The sequence below is a fragment of the Bos taurus genome, chromosome 5, assembly GCF_002263795.3.
Source record: "Bos taurus isolate L1 Dominette 01449 registration number 42190680 breed Hereford chromosome 5, ARS-UCD2.0, whole genome shotgun sequence".
NCBI classification, from domain to species: Eukaryota; Metazoa; Chordata; class Mammalia; order Artiodactyla; family Bovidae; genus Bos; species Bos taurus.
Genome location: NC_037332.1, coordinates 10,439,499 through 10,458,942, shown reverse-complemented (window position 1 = coordinate 10,458,942; position 19,444 = coordinate 10,439,499). Strand labels below are relative to the sequence as shown.

The 19,444-nt window shown below is 38.3% G+C and overlaps 1 protein-coding gene across 3 annotated transcripts in view; it reads left to right on the top strand.

Annotated features, from left to right (window-relative positions):
* LIN7A (lin-7 homolog A, crumbs cell polarity complex component) overlaps positions 1 to 19,444 on the top strand; it is a 160,392-nt gene that overhangs the window by 47,617 nt on the left and 93,331 nt on the right. For all 3 annotated transcript variants that reach the window (XM_024991836.2, XM_059886488.1, NM_001079602.2), the window contains 1 exon segment: positions 7,184 to 7,302. In XM_024991836.2, the coding sequence (XP_024847604.2) occupies positions 7,184 to 7,302 (119 nt within the window).

Below are 19,444 nucleotides of genomic sequence, written 5' to 3'. Positions count from 1 at the left end.
TTTAATAAATGGTACAAGGTTAATTTTTTGTTGTTGTTGACTAAAATTTGAGAACCACTGATTTCAGTCCCAAGCAAGGATTTATTGATCAGATTAGCTTAATCTCTGTTAAAGGCTTGGATAAGAAGTGCTGGGAATGATTTTAAGAATATGCTTTCCTGAGCCATGTCTTAAATGTAGTCCAGATTCTAGAGCCATACTGCCAGGATTCAAATCCTAACTTGACAACTTACTAGCTCTTTCTCCAGAGAAGTAATTTTAACTCTATGGGTCTCAGTTTCCTTTCCTGTAAAATGGAGATAATATTACGTACCTCATAGTGCTCAGAGAAGGAAAATGTTGAACATTCATGCTATACCAAAGTCTATACATGACAGCAATTAGTATTATAAGTAACATTGTTTTTAGAACCCATAGGGTGCACCTTAGAGGACATATCAGTGATTCTCAACACAGCCACACATTATATCACTGGAGAGCTCTGAAGATTCTGATGCCCAGGCCATACCTGAGAACAATGAAATCAGAAATAATATGTAGCTAGGATCTATGTATCTGGTTTTTGTTTGTATGTTTGTTTATTTTCAGTTCCTGCAGGTGATTCCAGTGGGTAGCAAAGGCTGATAAAAATTCTTCCCTCTCATTGAAAAGCTCTCCAGGGAATTCCTGGAAGTTCAGTGGTTAGAACTCAGTGTTTTCATTGTCAGGACCTGGGTTCAGTCCCTGGTCAGGGATCTAAGATCCCATAAGCCAAAATAAATAAATGAATTAAATAAAAGCTCTCCAGATAATTTTGATGATCACTGAATATTCCTTGAGAGAGGTATACTGGTAAATGAATTAGAGGTTAGTTTTTATTGAGAAAGGGAAAATAAGAGCTCAGCCTCTGACCAAGAAAGCCTGCAGGACACAGGGCTATTATAAAAGTATTGAATGTTGAAGGAAAAAGCCTCTAAAAGAAAATCTATTACTGGAATAAAAATAAAGGGCATAGGGTCTGGAATCACTTAGATCCAGACTCCAAACCCAAGTCTCCTATTTGTTAATGAAATACTTAATATCACTATAAGCCTCAATGTTCTCATTGTAAAATGTGGATATTTACTACCACGTAAAGTTTTTACGTGGAGAACGAAATGGCAACCCACTCCAGTATTCTTGCCTGGAGAATCCCAGGGATGGGGGAGCCTGGTGGGCTGCCGTCTGTGGGGTTGCACAGAGTCGGACACGACTGAAGCGACTTAGCAGCAGCAGCAGCAGCAGCAAGGTTGTTACGGGCTTTCCAGGTGGCTCAGTGATAAAGAACCCTTCTACCAATGCAGGAGACATAAAAGACAGGGTTCAATTCCTGGGTTTGGAAGATCCCCTGGAAGAGGACATGGAAGCCCAATCTAGTATTCTTGTTTGGAGAATCCCATGGACAGAGGAGTCTGGCAGGCCACAATCCATGGGGTCATAAAGAGTCAGACATGACTGAAGTGACTTAGCAAGCATGCAGCACACAAGGTTGTTAGAAGGATACAGTGGGTAAAGAGATGGAAAGCTCTTGGCTAGTAATGACTCCTACTCCATAGACATTAAATAAAGGTTTATCGTTATGGTTGCTTTTTGAAGTGAGATTAATGGGATCCAGAGTGTGAAGGAGAGTGAGGAGGGGCAAAGGCAATGCCCAAGTACTGTGCTTAGATAATAGGATAGACAATGGAGGTGTGCACCTGAGAGTTGGTAGACGAGAGGAGGAGTTCATTTCAGGAAAAACTTCTGAGATCTCCTTGCTTGCTTAGTGTTTATCAAGCAGCCTCCCCAGTCCTTTTCTAATATTCCTTCCAATGTGAGCTATCCTGGTAAACCCAGACTTCTGTGTTAGTAACCAGATTTTGTAGAAAATTTCATAAAGTGAATGTAAGGAAGTTCTCAGCAAGAACCTTAAGGGGACTTGTAAATAAACTACACACAATTTATTATAGTTGTTTTAAGAACAATTATTTCACTTATTGAAAGGTTTACTTGACTTCCTTATAGATCTTGGGTCTTGCAGGTTTCTGGTACTTTTATAGAGCTAAAGGGAATCAGAATTAATTTTAAACTCCATTTAAACTGCATTTTAACATCCAATTTGTCACTCACCACATCTTTGCAGCACCAGTCAGAGCTAGGCTGGAAGGACCCGATCTCTGCCATTCTTAGTCTCGGGGCTTCTTTTGGCTTTTACCAACTGCCGTATAACCCCATGACCTCACATTGCTAGACTCGCTAGGTGGGTGCCAGCGAGTTGGCTCTGGTGCCAGTGCTCGCCACGTCTCCGCCTCTGACCAGATGGGCAGGGGCAGGCAGATCACCTGAGCGACCAGGAAAGCAGTTGTCTCCCTCTTCAGGCGACCCCCAGTGCCTGCAGGAGCACTCCTTGCTTGGCTCATTGGAGAGAAGACCTAATATTTTGTCCAAAATTAATGAGTCAACAATTCTTCATACATTTTTTTTTTCATCTCACAGTTACCTCTTCATACATACTGGAAAAGGCCTATGGTATAATGTAACAGAACTGGCCCAGCTTTTAGTAATTTTTGGTGGAGTGAAGGGTGACTAGTTTCTTTGATAGCTCATTTTGAACAGTACTTCTCAATTTTGAATGGTCACAGGAATCATCTGGAGTCTTAAAGAACCTGATGACCGAATCTCATACGTAGAGATTGTGAATACAATTATACAAGTTTGGGGAGCAGGCTGACTTTATGACTCCACAGAGGTCAGGGTGACCAGCCTTTGCTAGGAGCACTGTTGCAGAATAGGGTAGATACTTGATACTACTTACTTTCATTTATGGACTTTGATCAATTATTCCAGACTCTCAAAAGAATCCCATTCAGTATCCTGTTATATAGGGTGTCAAAGAATAATAGAAAGTGCAGGAGTTTTGGGAATGCTGGGACGAAAGGAAACCTGAACTATCATTCATATCTCTTGGAAACAGGATCTGTGAAACAACAACTTTAGAATCACTTGAATCTTGGGATTGACATATACACACTACTCCACAGAAAACAGGTAACTGATAAGAACCTACTGTATAGCACAGGGAACTCTACTTAATACTCAGTAATTACCTACATGGGAAAAGAATCTTGGAGTGGATATATGTTTATGTGTAACTGATTCACTTTGCTGTACAGCAGAAACTAATACAACATTTTAAATCAACCATGCACTAATAAATTTTTTTTTATAAAAGCTAAAACTAAAAAAAAAAAAAAATCACTTGATAATTTTAAAATTCCTGAGCCTTATCCTCATGCCTCCTTAGTCAATGTCCCTCAAGTGGCAGTTGGGGGGGGGGGGGATGTCAAGAACCTATATTTTAATACATTTCCCCAGGTGATACTTAGGCACCATTCATTTCTAGCAGAGGTTCTCAACATGCACATTTGAATCACATAGGGCTATAAAAACACCCGTGCCAACTAAACCAGGGGTTCTCAAACATGGCTTTTATCAACCATTGGCATCACCTTGAAGGCTTCCAAAAGCCCTTGCTCAGGCCCCACCCTATGCCAGTCACACTAGAATCTCTCTGTGAGACCTAGGCATCCATGGTTGTCAAAGCTCTCCACGTGGTTCCAGTCTGAAGCCAGGATTGAGAACCACTATACCATATATTCTGGTTTAATTCATTTGGGGTGAGTCTCAGGCATTAAAAACTTATTGTGGCAATCATTTTGCAATATACATATATCAAATAATTATGTTGTACACTTAAACTAACACAATGTTCTGTGTCAACTATGTCTCAATGAAACTGAGGGGAAAATAAATAATTTCTAAATGTACCCCAGGTAATTTTAAAGTGCAGTGCAAGATAAGAACTCCTAAATAGTCATTTTCAGCTTTCTGAATTTCCAGTTCAGTCACTTGATACCCTTTAGCCTACACATTCAGGCTTTCATCCTTCCTGCGCATCAGACCCAACCCAGTCTTGACCAAAGCTGATAGTGATCTGGAGGCTTATTCTCATGAGAAGTTAGTTATATGTCCACCTAGACATAGGCCTCGACCCCCTTCTTTTCTAGGCTCATCAACTAATCTATCATTCATTCAACAAATATAAACACCCAGTATTTGTCAAGGACTCTTCATTGAACTGTGGATACGATGATAAATAATACACTGCTCCTGACCTCTCAAAAATCTTATGTATTTGCAGGGTGAAGGAGGGAGACATACATACAAAAAGAGCTATAGCAGAGAGTAGTAATTATTACAATGGATAAGTGAACAAAGGACTGTGGGAATACCAAATGATAGCAACTAAATCTGCCTTGGAGAGTCAGGGAAGACACGTCTAAGGAGAGGCTATCTAGGCCAAGTCTTCCCTGCGTGACCTGTCACACCCTCCATGATGTGATTCCTCTCTACTGCATTTCTTGCTACTCTTGACCTGGTTTCAACTTCGATCACATTAAACTCTCAGTTCTTTGAATGCCCCACACTCTCTTGATAAAACTTCAGTAGTCTGTGTTTGTTTGCCTGGAATTTTTTCTCCTTTTCCTCATCTGTACCTCCTACCCAGGGCTCCGCTTAGCTGTTATTTTCACAAAGAGCCCCTCACTGACCTCCTGGATGATGATACATGTCCTGGTTAGACATCCGTGTACTAGCCTATAGAGCTGTTTTTATAGCTCATGCCCACTTTATTAGGTATCTGTGATCCTTCAGACCTGTGAATGCCATGAAAGCAAGAGCAACCAGTGGTCTCTATTGCCAGTGTCTCTCATGCCTGGCACTACTGGATGAATAAATTATTGCATTCCAGGAACAGGGGATGATATGTTCAAAATCACAGAGACATGATGTACTGTGTTGTGTTCTAGAGTAGCAAAAACTTTGGATAATCAATGTATAGGTTCGGCAGGAGGAGGTTTTTAGAGATGAGTCAGAAGAGGTTGATTGTTAAGGGCTTTGTATGTATTCCTAAATGGTCTGAACTTCACCCTGTGCAACAGGAAGCCAGAAATATGTTTTATGCAGGGGAGTATAATAATGAGGTTTATCACTCTACAAGAGTGGACTGAAAAAGAAAAGCCATTAAAGAACATTAGGAGATATTCTAGTCCCTAGGTAAAAAATAATAAAGGCTTCCCTGAAGCAATAAAGCACAGGGTTTCCATTCAAAAGGCTTTCTGAGATTGAACCTATAGCACTTGCTGACTAATTACATGTGGGGGTGAATGTAAAAGATGATGCCATGGTCTAGCTTGGAAGACAGGCTGGGTGGAGATGCTGTGAATGGAAATACGGCTGGGTGGAGATGCTATTAATGGAAATACGGAGTGTAAGAAGAGAAGAGCTACTTTCAGGAAAAAATATAACAAGAACAGTTTTAAACATGTTGAGAGTTCCAAGTACCTATTGGAATCTAGAGAGTCTTTCATGTGGTTAGAAGTGCATACAGTTCTTAGCTTGGTATCTTATTGATTGTGGATGCAACTGGTTTTGTCCAACAGACTATATTGACTTTCAGTTAATGTACAAAAAGACAGATTTTTGAAACTGACAGTGTCTTACTGATTTCATGATTTGTGCTTCCTTGGGCCACAATTGGCAATACTTCAAGGGAGTCTCCATTAAAGTTACTTTTTGGTTCTTGTCTTTGATTACATACATAAACCTATGCCAACCCCACCTGAAATTTTAGGTGGTAGCAATGCTCCCCCTGATAGCTCAGTTGATAAAGAATCTGCCTGCAATGCAAGAGACCCCAGTTCGATTCCTGGGTCAGGAAGATCCCCTGGAGAAAGGATAGGCTACTCACTCCAGTATTCTTGGGCTTCCCTTGTGGCTCAGCTGGTAAAGAATATGCCTGCAATGCAGGAGACTTGGGTTCAATCCCTGGGTTGGGTAGATCCCCTGGAGAAGGGAAAGGCTACCCACTCCAGTATTCTGGCCTAGACAATTCCACGGACTGTATAGTCCATGGGTCCCAGAGAGTCAGACACGACTGAGCGACTTTCACCTTCAGTCTTATTATGGGTGACTATACTGTTATGTTTTCTTCCCTCATCTGACTCTGTGTTCAGAAAAGAAGCATGTCTTATTATTCTTGTCAGTCTTAGTGCCAAGTATACAAAGTGATGGATGGATGGCTGAATTATTTATTTAATTAATTAATAATCTGATGGCAGGGATATGGGTACTTCCTGGGGTTAATCACATAGGAATTGAAAATCTCTGTATGTAACGTCTCAGTGTCTTTCAGTGAGTTACTGGCCACAGCAACAGAGGTAGAAGAGATCACTGTAAATATTTTTTAAATGGCCTTCATCTTATCATTTTCTCTTGACAGTACAAAACCATCCTGGGAATTTTAAAGCTATGGTTATAAACGACTGTGTTTCTTGATATATATCATCAGGTGAAAGAGAAGCATTTAAGCTAATTGTTGTTGAAAAACATATTTGGTGCTAAGAGATGGCTAGGTGGGTACATGATCAGATTTTTATTTTCAGAAGATAACTTTATGGATCATATGAAGTGGCTGGAAGAGAATAAATGATTCCAGTTGGACAGAGGACAGATGATGTTGAGGGTCTGCATTAATGCAATGGCAGTAAAATGGAGAGTACTTGTTCATTCATTCATAAATATGAAGTATTTATTTATTGTTTTACACCAGACTCTGAGGATGCAGTGGTGAATAAGCCCAATTAAATTCTTACCCTCAAGGAGATTATAGATTGTAGAGAAGATGCACATAAATCAGATCATCATACTAATAAATGTAAAAATGCAGGTTTGATAAATTTGGAATGAGAAAAGAAAAACTGAAAAAAAGCCTCTCAGAGGTAAAATGGACAGAATTCATTTCGTTATTGGGGTATCAGAATATACAAAAGACCTGCTTCCTGCTCTTCTTTTTTGAAAGAATATTCAGACTAATTTGTGTAACAGAAATAACATATGAGAAATACCATTGAGGAAGATGTATTATGTGACAAATGGTGTGGAACAGATTTAAATGACCTTTTACCAAAAGATGAGATCAAAAGACTACGAATTGTAAATTCTGATTTTGCAATAAATTCCACTTACTTTTTCATAGTCACTGTTTAATTGGAGTAATGGTACTTTTTGATAAGATACAGTTTACTCCATGTCTCTCTCCATTTTGATTTATTTTTTTTTCATTCAGATGTTGCCAGAGCAATTGAATTACTGGAAAAACTGCAGGAATCTGGAGAAGTACCAGTGCACAAGCTACAATCCCTCAAAAAAGTGCTTCAGAGTGAGTTTTGTACTGCTATTCGAGAGGTATGGGACTAATATTTTTATAACTATATTCTGCGCTATGCCTTCTGAATAGAAAGCATGTCTTTTCCACACAAACAGTTGAACTAGTTAAGAATGTAACTGCATCTTAAGCTTTCTGGTTTTAACTGCTTAGACAGATGATAAAATATAATTTAGTCTGCTAAATTCCAAAATTAGATTCAGTTAGGATTTTTGCATTCATGTAAAACCAAATGTTGAGCTTATGGTACCCGTGAAGTGACTACTTCAGTGGGTGACTCTGACACGTAGTCTAAACTTTTTAGTAGTCACTTGAAGTCGTCTGGAAATTCAGGTAGAAGTAGTCATCATTAATGGGGACTGAGCTTTTCTTAAAAGAACACTTGACTAAATCTTTCTCAGGTAAATCTGAAAGAGTAACTCACTACTGACTAAAGTTATAGTTATTTGAAAATTACTGTCTAGTAAAGTAATGGGCACAGGCTGATATGCTCTTCAACAAATCTTTGTAATGCTTTCCTGTTAATGGTTTCAAAAAGCCTGAGGTAGAATAAGTGTGTTCAAAATGACTGTTTGAATTTTTTATTAATTTGTGGTGAAATTGACTAGTCAGTTAATGAATTTCACTGGTTATAAGATAGTTCACTTAATGCTTTCTTCAGTAAGCCCATCACCTCTTCTGCATTTAATTAGCACCTAAAGTACATATATCCAGCATTATTTATCCTGCCCGAAGTCCTCAATAGTAAATTACGTACTGTCATCCTTTCCAAAGTCAGTTGAACCCAATGGCTGCCAAGAGGGTCTGTGTAGCAGAGGGCATGCATCTCTCAGAGATGCTTGTATCAACCTTCCTCTTTAAAAAAAAATTTTTTTTACATAAATGCATTGCTATATTTATGTATTATTTATATATTTATTTTTGGCTGCACTGAGTCTTTGCTGCTGGTGGACTTTCTCTAGTGTGGAGAGCGGGCTCTACTCTAGCTGTGGTTTGCGGGCTTCTCTTGTCTGTAGTGACTTCTTGAGTGACCTTTCTTGATTATAGTGACTTCTCTTGTTGTGAAACCTAAGTTCTAAGGGTGCTGGCTTCAGTTGTTGCAGACAAGGGCTCAGCAGTGTGACTTGCTGCCCCGCTGTGGGCTTCAGCAGCTGTGGCACAAGGGTTCACAAGTTGTGGCTCGCGGGCCCTAGAGAGTGCAGGCTCCGGTAATCATGGCACGCAGGCTCAGTGGTTGTGACTCACAGGCTCTTGTGCACCAGCCTGTAGTGGCACATGGGCTTCGTTGCTCCATAGCATGTGGGATCTTCCCAAACTGGGGATTGAACCTGCATCCCATGCATTGGCAGGCAGATTCTTATCCACCCTACCATGAAGGAAGTCCTCAGCCTTCCACTTTGCAACTGTACTTGTGGTTAATGCATGTTCTCCACCTGAACAGCGCTAGTTTCTGAGTTGTCGTTAAGTAGAAAGCCTCATGTGACATTAAAATACACAAAACCTGTCTCACTGCATATTTTAGCCATGCCTACCCAATGAGGTTAATATTTGAATTTTGCTAGGATTTTACTTAGACGGTGCTTGTGCTAAATCTTCACTACATGAGGTTGTTAACTACTTAATTTGTGTTTACAGTGAATGCAGTTTAAGGAAGTAGCCATAATTCTATCTCTAAATTTTAATTTATGAATTGTACCAAAGACTAAAAGAAAATTTCTCCAAGTGTATGAATTTTCGGCCATCCACTGCTCAGTGGGAAAGGTATAAGATACATAGAAACCCCATGGGCCTCCCACAGTCACTCTGTAGACTAAGGCTACATCCCCTATACACTCTTTTCTTCCTTCACAGAGTGCTACTCCCCTGTGATTTGGTGGCTGACTTTTCATCTTATTCTGTCCCCTTTCTACTTTCTACAGAATTAAGTAAAGAATAGTATCCATTAAATATATGTCTCTGCTCACTGGGAATTTGGCTTGTGATCCATGTAAAGTCTCTACTTTTACGGAACTTAAATTCCAGTGCAAGAATGATGATTAATAAATATATAATACAATGTCAGAAAATGGCACTATGGAGAGAAATGAAGCAGGATTAGGGGAGTACGGGTAGGACTCTTAAATTAGAGTGGTCAGAATATAACTTAAGTCATGGAACACAGGTATTGGAGGGGATAGTGTTCCAAGTAGAGCAAACCACAAGTGAAAAAACCCAGAGACAAGAATTATCTTAATCCATGGACGCAACAGTCCAAAAGCCAGCTATGCCTTCAGTGAAATAAGAAAGGTAGGCTTCCTAGAGGCAGCTGCTGCTGCTAGGTCGCTTCAGTCGTCTCCGACTCTGTGTGACCTCGTAGACATCAGCCCACCAGGCTCCCCCGCCTCTGGGCTAGGGAGCAGGAAACACAAGGCCTCACAGGCCATGGTTAGAACACTGGATTCTATCCTAAGCATGATAGGAAGCCCTTGGAGCATTTTGACCTCACCTGCTCAGCTTTTGAAAAATGTTTTTCTGACTGCTGAGAATACATGGGTCTGTGCAAGAGTAGAAACAAAGAGATCAGTCATAAGGTAATGAGCAGTTCAGGAGGTGAGATGATGGCAGCCCAGATGAAGGTGGCTACAGTGCAAGTTGTAGGGAGTTGTCAGATTCAATATATATGGTTTTGAGAATAAAGGCAGTGGGAATTGACATACAGAGTATATCAATGAGAGAAGTCTCAACGGATTCTTACATTTGGACCTGAACAGTTGGATCAATGTGATGTAACGAGATGGGAATCCTCGGGGGTGGACGAGGTTTGGAGTCGACTATACAAGCACTCTCTTCTGGATATAGCAAACTGGTGATTCTTTTCAGAAATCCACCTAGAGATGTCTGGTAGACATCTAAGTCTGAAGCTTAGGGGAGAAGCTGATGCTCGAGGTGTAAATGAAGTGTCGATACCTGTTCAAATAAACACACAGGCCTTTTTCTTTAAAAAGTTTGCTAAGGAAAGAGAAGATTCAAGTGAAAAAAAAGAAAAATGTAAAGAAATGTGGAGCCATTGTATAGATATTGTAAACACATCTTACAAGCTCTGTGGTAAAGTACGCTGTCATTAGTGGCCCTTGGAATTTATAACTGATGAATAAGCAGTTCAGAAGTTGTAGAAGGGAGAAAAAAGATGATGTAGTTTATCTACCTTATATTTTATAAATTTCACTAATAAAATTAGTTTATATTCACATTACTGTCCTTAGTAATAATTTTAAAGGCAATGCATGTTATATAAACATTGATTTTGTCCCTTCTTCTCAGCTAATATTTCATAGTAGTTGCATGGTATTGTTTATATTTAAGTTTGGAATTTTTATTATCCTCATAGTATTTTTGTGTTAATCATATGAAGTAATGATAAAAGTAGCCAATGTGTATACAACAATTCTGATTCATAGAATAACATTGTGACCTCATCTAGTGAAAGTTCTTCAGTAAAATATAAGATATGAATGCATGTTGATGGATAGGTGAATCCACAAGCAAGTAAAGTACAACGAAGAAGTTATGATGTAAGGTGTTAACTACCTGAAAATTAGCTTTAATTTTACTCCTGGTCTCTTCGGTTTTGACTGTTATGCTGGAGTGAAACCATTAAAGTGTGGGTTTCTTATTCATAATAGGAATAATACTCAGAGTCTCTCTGATTAAATTATTTGAGTTTTCAGAAATATTTGCCAGTTAATACTTTCCAGTGTGAAAGTTATAAATGTTGTCATCACAGGAGGAGAAAAGAACTGGAACTATAGAGGCATCATTCTTTGTTAAAATGTATTTGTTTATGTTTCGGCTGTGTCGGGGTTCTGCTGCTGTGTGCGGGTTTTCTCTAGTTGCAGTGAGTGGAAGCTCCTCTTTGTTATGGTAGACGGGCTTCTCATTGTGGTGGCTCCTCATTGTGGAGCACAGACTCTAGGCTTCAGTAGCTGTGGCACTCGGGCTTAGTAGCTGTGGCCTGCGGGCTCTAGAGTGTGGGCTCAGTAGTTGCGGTACATGGGCTTGATTGCTCTGCGGTATGTGGATTTTCCTGGACCAGGGATTGAACTCACGTCTCTTGCACTGGCAGGTGGCTTCCTGTCTGTTGTGGGAAGTCTGAGGCATCATTCTTAGTTGCATTCACTGGAGCAAAAATAGGTACAGGTCATGCCATTGCCAACAAGACTGTAAAACCCAAATTATGCTTAAAAAGAAAGCAGAACAATCTATTGCAGTTTTTTGTAGGTTTTTTTTTTCTCCATACATAAGTGTTAATAGTAATTATTATTTTATGTTGAGGCAATTCCATATTTTGCTTTACCATCAAATAAAGCCACTGAATCAGCTTCTGGCATATGTGCAGCAATTATATGGGGAGAATAATTTAATTAAATTTAATTTTTTTATGAAAATGGATGATTAAAAGAGATTACATGTTTTCTCTGCTTAACTAATTTTATTTAGTCTGTAAAAAAGACTGAAAAGGTTTTGTTGTGATCAGTACTGAAATAAGACCATCTGTATATACAACAAATAAAGCACTGATCTATTAATAAATGAGTTACACTTGAATGACAGTGCATGCAGAGCTTTATTCATAGAATACAGATAGTGGTTGGCAATACTTATCTTGATTGTGTTTTTTTGCTCAGTGATTTTAAAAGGACTGATTGATAATTTGCTTGTACCTATTCAGGACAGGTAATTTTGGAGTACATGACAGAAAACTGGAGTGACAGGTGATGCTGCTTTTCCAAAGTGAAAGGCACTGGCACACAAAGAAAGTTCATACAAAGTTTAGAATGAGAGGTGAAATTTATAAATTTATTCTCCTTACATTCCCAGCAAAAACTATTTCTGTGACTTTAAGTGGCTTTCTCAAGTTTTAGTTCATCCCTGTGTTAATTAACTTGAGTGATCCAAACTTATAAATTAAAATATAGGGGAATATAAGGATTGAAATAAAAGGATTATTAAATGTTGATTTTTTGATAAGAGAATTTCCCAAGATAATTGCAATGCAGTTTGAATAGTTCAATTGGCAACATATGGACTTTCCCCCGACACTTTGTATTCTTTGTGCCTCAGAGTAAGAAATCAATAGTATCAGTTTAGTTCAGTTCAGTCACTCAGTCGTGTCCGACTTTGCAACCCCATGAATTGCAGCAAGCCAGGCCTCCCTGTCCATCACCAACTCCCGGAGTTCACTCAGACTCATGTCCATTGAGTCAGTGATGCCATCCAGCCATCTCGTCCTCTGTCGTCCCCTTCTCCTCCTGCCCCCAATCCCTCCCAGCATCAGAGTCTTTTCCAATGAGTCAACTCTTTGCATGAGGTGGCCAAAGTATTGGAGTTTCAGCTTTTGCATCAGTCCTTCCAATGAACACCCAAGACTGATCTTCTTTAGAATGGACTGGTTGGATCTCCTTGCAGTCCAAGGGACTCTCAAGAGCCTTCTCCAACACCACAGTTCAAAAACATCAATTCTTTGGTGCTCAGCCTTCTTCACAGTCCAACTCTCACATCCATACATGACCACAGGAAAAACCATAGCCTTGACTAGACAGACCTTTGTTGGCAAAGTAATGTCTCTGCTTTTCAATATGCTATCTAGGTTGGTCATAACTTTCCTTCCAAGGAGTAAGTGTCTTTTAATTTCATGGCTGCAGTCACCATCTGCAGTGATTTTGGAGCCCCCAAAAATAAAATCTGACACTGTTTCCACTGTTTCCCCGTCTATTTCCCATGAAGTGATGGACCAGATGCCACGATCTTTGTTTTCTGAATGTTGAGCTTTAAGCCAACTTTTTCACTCTCCTCTTTCACTTTCATCAAGAGTATAGGAATGGTCATATTTTAAAAGGGCATCCACTTTCTGCAACAGAATTCCAAAAATTTCTTTCCGAAACGAAAATGATTTAAAAAAACAGAATTAGCCATCCATTTGCTACCATTATCTTCCAAGTTTTAAAGCATTTAGGCTTCCTGCTCTTCAGAGTCATGTGCTTATTGACCTGTGTATGCAGACTGTGGTGAGCACTCACTCCCACTATTATGCCTGTCACTTGCTTGTTTGCACCAAATACACAGAACTGAATGCCATAGTCACCAAAGACTGCCTTCCTTGGGCGATCACCAGATGGTATGTGTTAGTAACGTCTAATGTAGTAGAACTATAGAATAAGAAAATAAAACCGAGTACACATAGCAGCTATCGTTCTGTGATGGTGGATCATTGAAAAACATTGTAGTTCTCTTGTCCTTCTTAGCCCATGACGCAGTTGGACTTCCCCATCCTCCTTTAAGCTCCATGGGGTTATGGGAACCGCTTTGGCTAAGGAAATGTGAGTAGAAGTTATGTGTGCCATTTCCTCATGGAAGCCTTTGAGTCAGTGCAGTATTTGCTATGTCCCCTTCCCTTTTCAATGTGACCTAATGGACATGAGTTTGAGCAAACTGTGGGAGATAGTGAAGGACAGGGAAACTTGATGTGCTGCAGTTCGTGGGTTTGCATAGAGTTGGATACAACTTAGTGACTGAACAACAACAAAGTGATGTTTTATGCGATAATCAATCATCCTGGATTACAGAGTGAGAAAACCAGAAATACAGGTTTAGCCAACTCTTAATGAACATATCGGCTCAGCAAAAAAATAAATCTTTGCTACTCTACGCCCCCAAGACGTTGGGGTTATACCACAGCAATACCCAGCTATCCTGATTGATACTAAAACAGTTACAAAGCCAAATTTACCTTGGCAAAAGCTTATAAGCTTTTATCAGCCCTTTCACTGCTATAAAACAAAGTTAATTTTTAAAAGCTAGGTTGTATGTTTAGTAAGCAGTGATAAATTGGTTTGAAACTATGTAAAATTGGTATCTGATATAAGGACCAATGCACATTAGGTGTCGCATGCATTTGGTCATATTTTGTTTGCTTCTAGCTCCCATTTGCTCTTACACTCTTTTTTTTTTTCTTCCTTAGGATGGAGCTTACTAACCTTCCAGCACCACCTCCCACCCCATCTAACCCCCACTGCCATGTATTAAATTGAGCCATTGCATCCTAATTCCACAATCATATGGGTCATAGCATTATGACACAAGTGCTTGTTCTTGATGCTCTTTTGTTCATCTTAATTTACTGTGTGGATGAAAGCACAAACAGCAAACGTTATTACCTTTATGAGAAGGCTAATGATTGGTCATCTAATAGCATATAGATTTCTAATTATCTTAAGAAAACATATCCTCACATCAATAGTGACAAGATGAGATGAAACAAGGATACACAGAAGGAGAAAGAAGAGTTGGAGAAAGGGAGAGTGAGAGGAATGAAGGAAGAAAGGCAAGAAGGGAGGCTGGTTGATGTTAATTATGGCATAGTGTACTATAATGGAAAGACAGAGGAACATTGCATGGAGTCAGAACATTGACAATGCATTCAGACAACCTGGATTCAAATCCTTGCTTGGCCGCTTAACTGTGTGATCTTGGGCAAGTTACTTAAACTCTGTGTCTTGGGTTTGTTTAGCTTTTCTTTCTTTTTTATATATATATATAAAATAAGGTAACTTCCTAGGACTGTTGGGAGGATTAGATCAAATAAGATAAAAAAAAAAAAACTCCAAAATACCTTGACTAATATACCTAGCTAAAAGAGGAAGTAGTTAGGAAATGGTGCTTATTTTGGTGAAAAGTTTAGTGGTTTTAGTGATAATACAAAATTTTAATATGTTTTAATAGAAACATTATTTACAAATATAGAGAATAATAGTTCTATAGTTATCAATCATCCAAATGTAGAATTTTTTTCCTTAGGAGGAGGATCCACATTTTAAGTTAAATGTTGACAGTCTAGTAGTGTTAGAATAAACAAATATAGTAAGGAATCTGGAAACCTTGCCATATGATGAGAAGTTAATAACAACAGGGGTTATTTGGTCATATTTCAGGTTATTTTAGAACAAGAGTTTTTAATTTAATGTAATATATAGACCCTGGTGGCTCAGGTGGTGAAGAATCTGCCTGCAGTTCAGGAGACCGAGTTTTGATCCCTGGGTCAGGAAGATCCCCTGGAGAAGGGAATGGCAACCCTCTCCAGTATTCTTGCCTGGAAAATCCTATGGACTGAGGAACCTGGCAAGCCACATTCTATTGTAAAGAGCTGGACACAGCTGAATGACTAATACACACCATATATAGGCTTCATGTTGTAGATGAGGAACAACTATATATTTTTTTATTTCTTTCCCTTTATTGGCAAAAATTTTACGGCAAAATATGTTTTTAAAGTTTTACTTCAAATATGAATAGAGTGGCATGGATTCATTGTATAAATTTATCATCCTTGTTATATAATGGCATCTTGAATAGCATTACACTCATCAGAATTAACAAAAATGTATCTGAAATTATGTTTATGCATATCTTTTGTTTGTATTGAACTTAGCATAAGTTGGCAGATGACAAAGAAAAGAAAGCTTGGTCGCTCTTACATTTCCTTTGATTTTGTTTGCATTGCTAAATATGATGGGGCACAAAAGTCAAACTTTCTTTTGTGATAAGTTTCCTGCCAATGAGAGCATGAAGTCAAGGAAGCTTATTTCTGAGCATCTTGAAAGTACATTACACATTATAGAATTTTTCCTTTTTTTTACAGAAAAAGCTCAGCTTTTAAAAACTGAAAATTTAACCAAGACTTCTATTTTTCCCAGTGTATCTTGACACATTTCCAAGCAAAAAGAAACCACCGAATAATTGGAAAAAGCTTGATCAAATCATGTACTCTAGAAATGTTTGAACTGGTGGGTTGCTCAGAAAAACAACAAAAAAATTTAAAGAGTGTCTGTGTTCACTTCACCTAATTCTGAACTTTGACATTTTGCTAATGTTTTGTAACCAGTTATGGTGAAAATAATAGCTGTACATTTCCATTTGGCATGCAATTGGGTGAAAACTATGATTGTTTCAGTGAAGTTCTGATTTTGATCTGTCTCGTGAATGCTGATACCCTAATGTGTGTGTGTGTTGTATACCCCGTGAATATTTTCAAGGCCAGTTGTTCCAACAGTGAAAAGCTTCTTTGTCAAGCAGAATTTCTAATGGGAGAAAACTCTTTGATACCGTGTGCGCATGTGGAGTGCATATGGAGTTTCTGGGTCCAGCAACCAGCTTGCTTGCTCTGGTGAAGACAGGCATTCCCCACTTTATTCATAGAGACTTACTTCTTTTAACATCAGGGTAAATTAGTGTCACAGACTCCAATAATTATCCTAAAAGATGCCTGGCCTTCCCTGCTCTATGGAAAGTGGTCCAGTAATCTCACAGCTCTAGCCTGGAATGTATATTTTCAATGTTTTATTTAGGAATGGAGCAAAATGTTTTCTTTTTATTTGACAAAAGATTCTTGGCTTTCCAGAAGATAAGTGTTAATATGCTTGGTTGCACTTGGGTCAGAAATTTCAATGTTTATTTTTCTAAGTAAAGGATTGCTATATCTTAGCAAAGTGTGACAGAAGACTCTCATTCATGGCTGGATTTTCTTGTAGCAATATTAGGGCATAAGAAGGAGGCTGTGGTCCCTAGATTCCAGGTTTGCTGATCTTATTGTGGTTACTGTTGGAAACAGCTGCCATTTTGGCGGGAGAGATTTAGAGCTGAAAATTCGTGATGTTTCCAGTGCTAAAAGGGTGTCTGTGAGGGGAAGGGAGTTGAAAAGGAGAAAGCCTTGTCAGTGTATCCACAGGGAAGACCTGCAACAACTGGAAAGCCTGCAAAACTCTTTTAAAGGTTACTTCTACTTAGATTTAAATGAAAAAAGGATTCAAATGTCATTCTTTGCGGACAGAAGCCTCCTTGCTGATGCCAGCCTTTCCAAAACTAACATCACTTGACCTGAGGATAAAGGCTTTGCTAGAACCTGATTCAACCTGAAGTGTCTTAGAGAAAGCTCAGGTGTCAGAAGTCCTACTCTGCCCTGATGAAGAATTTAACCCACTGCTGTTGAAACTGATCTGAACTGAAGCTTTGAGCACTTGCTGCTATGAGAACAGACACTAATGGATTGGAAATTAAAAATGACCTAAATATTTGTAAAAGATGAGTCCAAATTTTCCCTTTTTCTAAACAAATAAAGCAGTCTTCTTATTGAAGCATACTTTAAGTAGACACAAAGTTTTCCTATTTTATATGAATTGTTTAATTTGGAATTATTATATTTTCCAGGAAATGATTAATTAAAAAAAAAAAGTCATAGTATCGTTTGTGAAGTGATTCAATGTTAAAGGCAAAACAATGGCATGAACATTTATTTACATGTCTGTTTATCTTGGGATAACACCATATACTTCATTAGACTCTCAAAAGAGCCCATGATATGTCCTCCCACCTCACTCCTCAAAAAAATGAAGAAAACTCCCTAATAAAGGGTGATGGTATCAGTTGAGAAATACTACATGACTAGTTTATCTGACTTAAGGTCCCTCCAATTCTATGAATCCATACATAGTTATGTAGCAAGTAAGTAATGTTTTCCTTGGTGTAGATTATATGGAATTATGTAAAGTTGAGCATGTATGTATGGTAGGAATATGAGACTATGTGAGACTGTATCAATTAGATATGGGAAAGACAGATACCATGAAGATTTTCAAACTGATAAAAAGAGTAACATGTGTCCTCATTTGATTGAGTTTTTTTGGAGAACCTAATCTATTAATATCATTTTATCACAGGAAATTGCAAAAGCAATGAGAAACAGAATTTGTAAACTACAGTTATAGTTCTATTCCTGTTGCTTTTTCAGAGAGAAGACACATTTTAAACAATGTGAAGAGTGTTTATAGCATCAACATGTCACTTTCTGGTGGCAAGAACAGGGTCTGTGTGGCAGGAACCATTTTAGACTATAATTGCACTAATGGGTCATTGATCTTACAGATATCTAAACAGACCCTTACAAATCATCTGTAATGACTCTGAAGGCTGTTAGCATCACTGTTGGGTAAATGCTCAGCTCCATCCTTTCTGTTTGCTACTACAAGTGATAAAATAAACAGTACAGATTTCCCCAAACTTGTAATTACATGTAATACTTACACAGTAGTTCAAAATAATAGAGTCTTCAGAGAAGTTGTGTTTTATATCAGAGAAAATGAACATTTCTGTCTTCTGTTGAGATCATAGGACTGGAAATCAGAACTTCTATTTTTGGCACCAGTGATGATAAAGTTTTTTTTTCTCAGTGAGCAAATCATTTAACCTTTCCTTGCTTCAATATTGCCAACACATGTGGAGACAAGTCCATTTGTACAAGCCATCTAAAATGAATGTTAAGTTACAATTCATGTTTTTAACAAGATTGCTGTTATCCCTGAGTGTGATTTGCACACAGAAAAGGGAATGAAATTAGTATCACTTATAATTCAAATATATGCAAGGCGATTACTAACTTCCTCCCTCTCTTCTTTTTTCCCTTCTTCCTTCTTCTTTGTTTTTCTTTCATACAAGATTTAGGGCTGAAAACTGACCACTGCATCTTGTATGCATAATTTCCTTGATTTTTATATAGTCTGAGTGCTTGTGTTTAATTCTGAAGCACATTTATTTTAATTTTATGTGTTTAAAATGTTATAAAAAGGTATCGTGCTGATGAAATCTTTAGGAATATATTCTTCTCCACTTAAAGTGAAAGTGTTAGTCACTCAGTCATGTCCAACTCTTTGCAAATCCATGGACTGTAGCCTGCCAGGCTCCTCTGTCCATGGAATTCTCCAGGCAAAAATACTGGAGTGGGTTGCCATTCCCTTCTCCAGGGAATAATATTATAGGGCTTAAGTTCAAACTTTTTTTGTGTATATTGCTGTGATTCACTTGTTTTGACTATTGTGTGATAGTCCATTGTGTAAATGTTTTTTCACTCTCTCATTGGTGAGGATGTGAGTTGTTCCTTCTTTTTCACTTATGATCATTGGTGCTGCTATTAACATACATGTATTTATTAGATGATTAAGACTTTTCATGGATATATATGTAGATATAGAATTTCTGGATCATAAGGTATAAAATGTTCAACTTTTTATGAGATAACACCAGTTTTTAAACTTGGTTGCTCTAATTTATGCCCCAAATGCAATATAGAAACTGTGT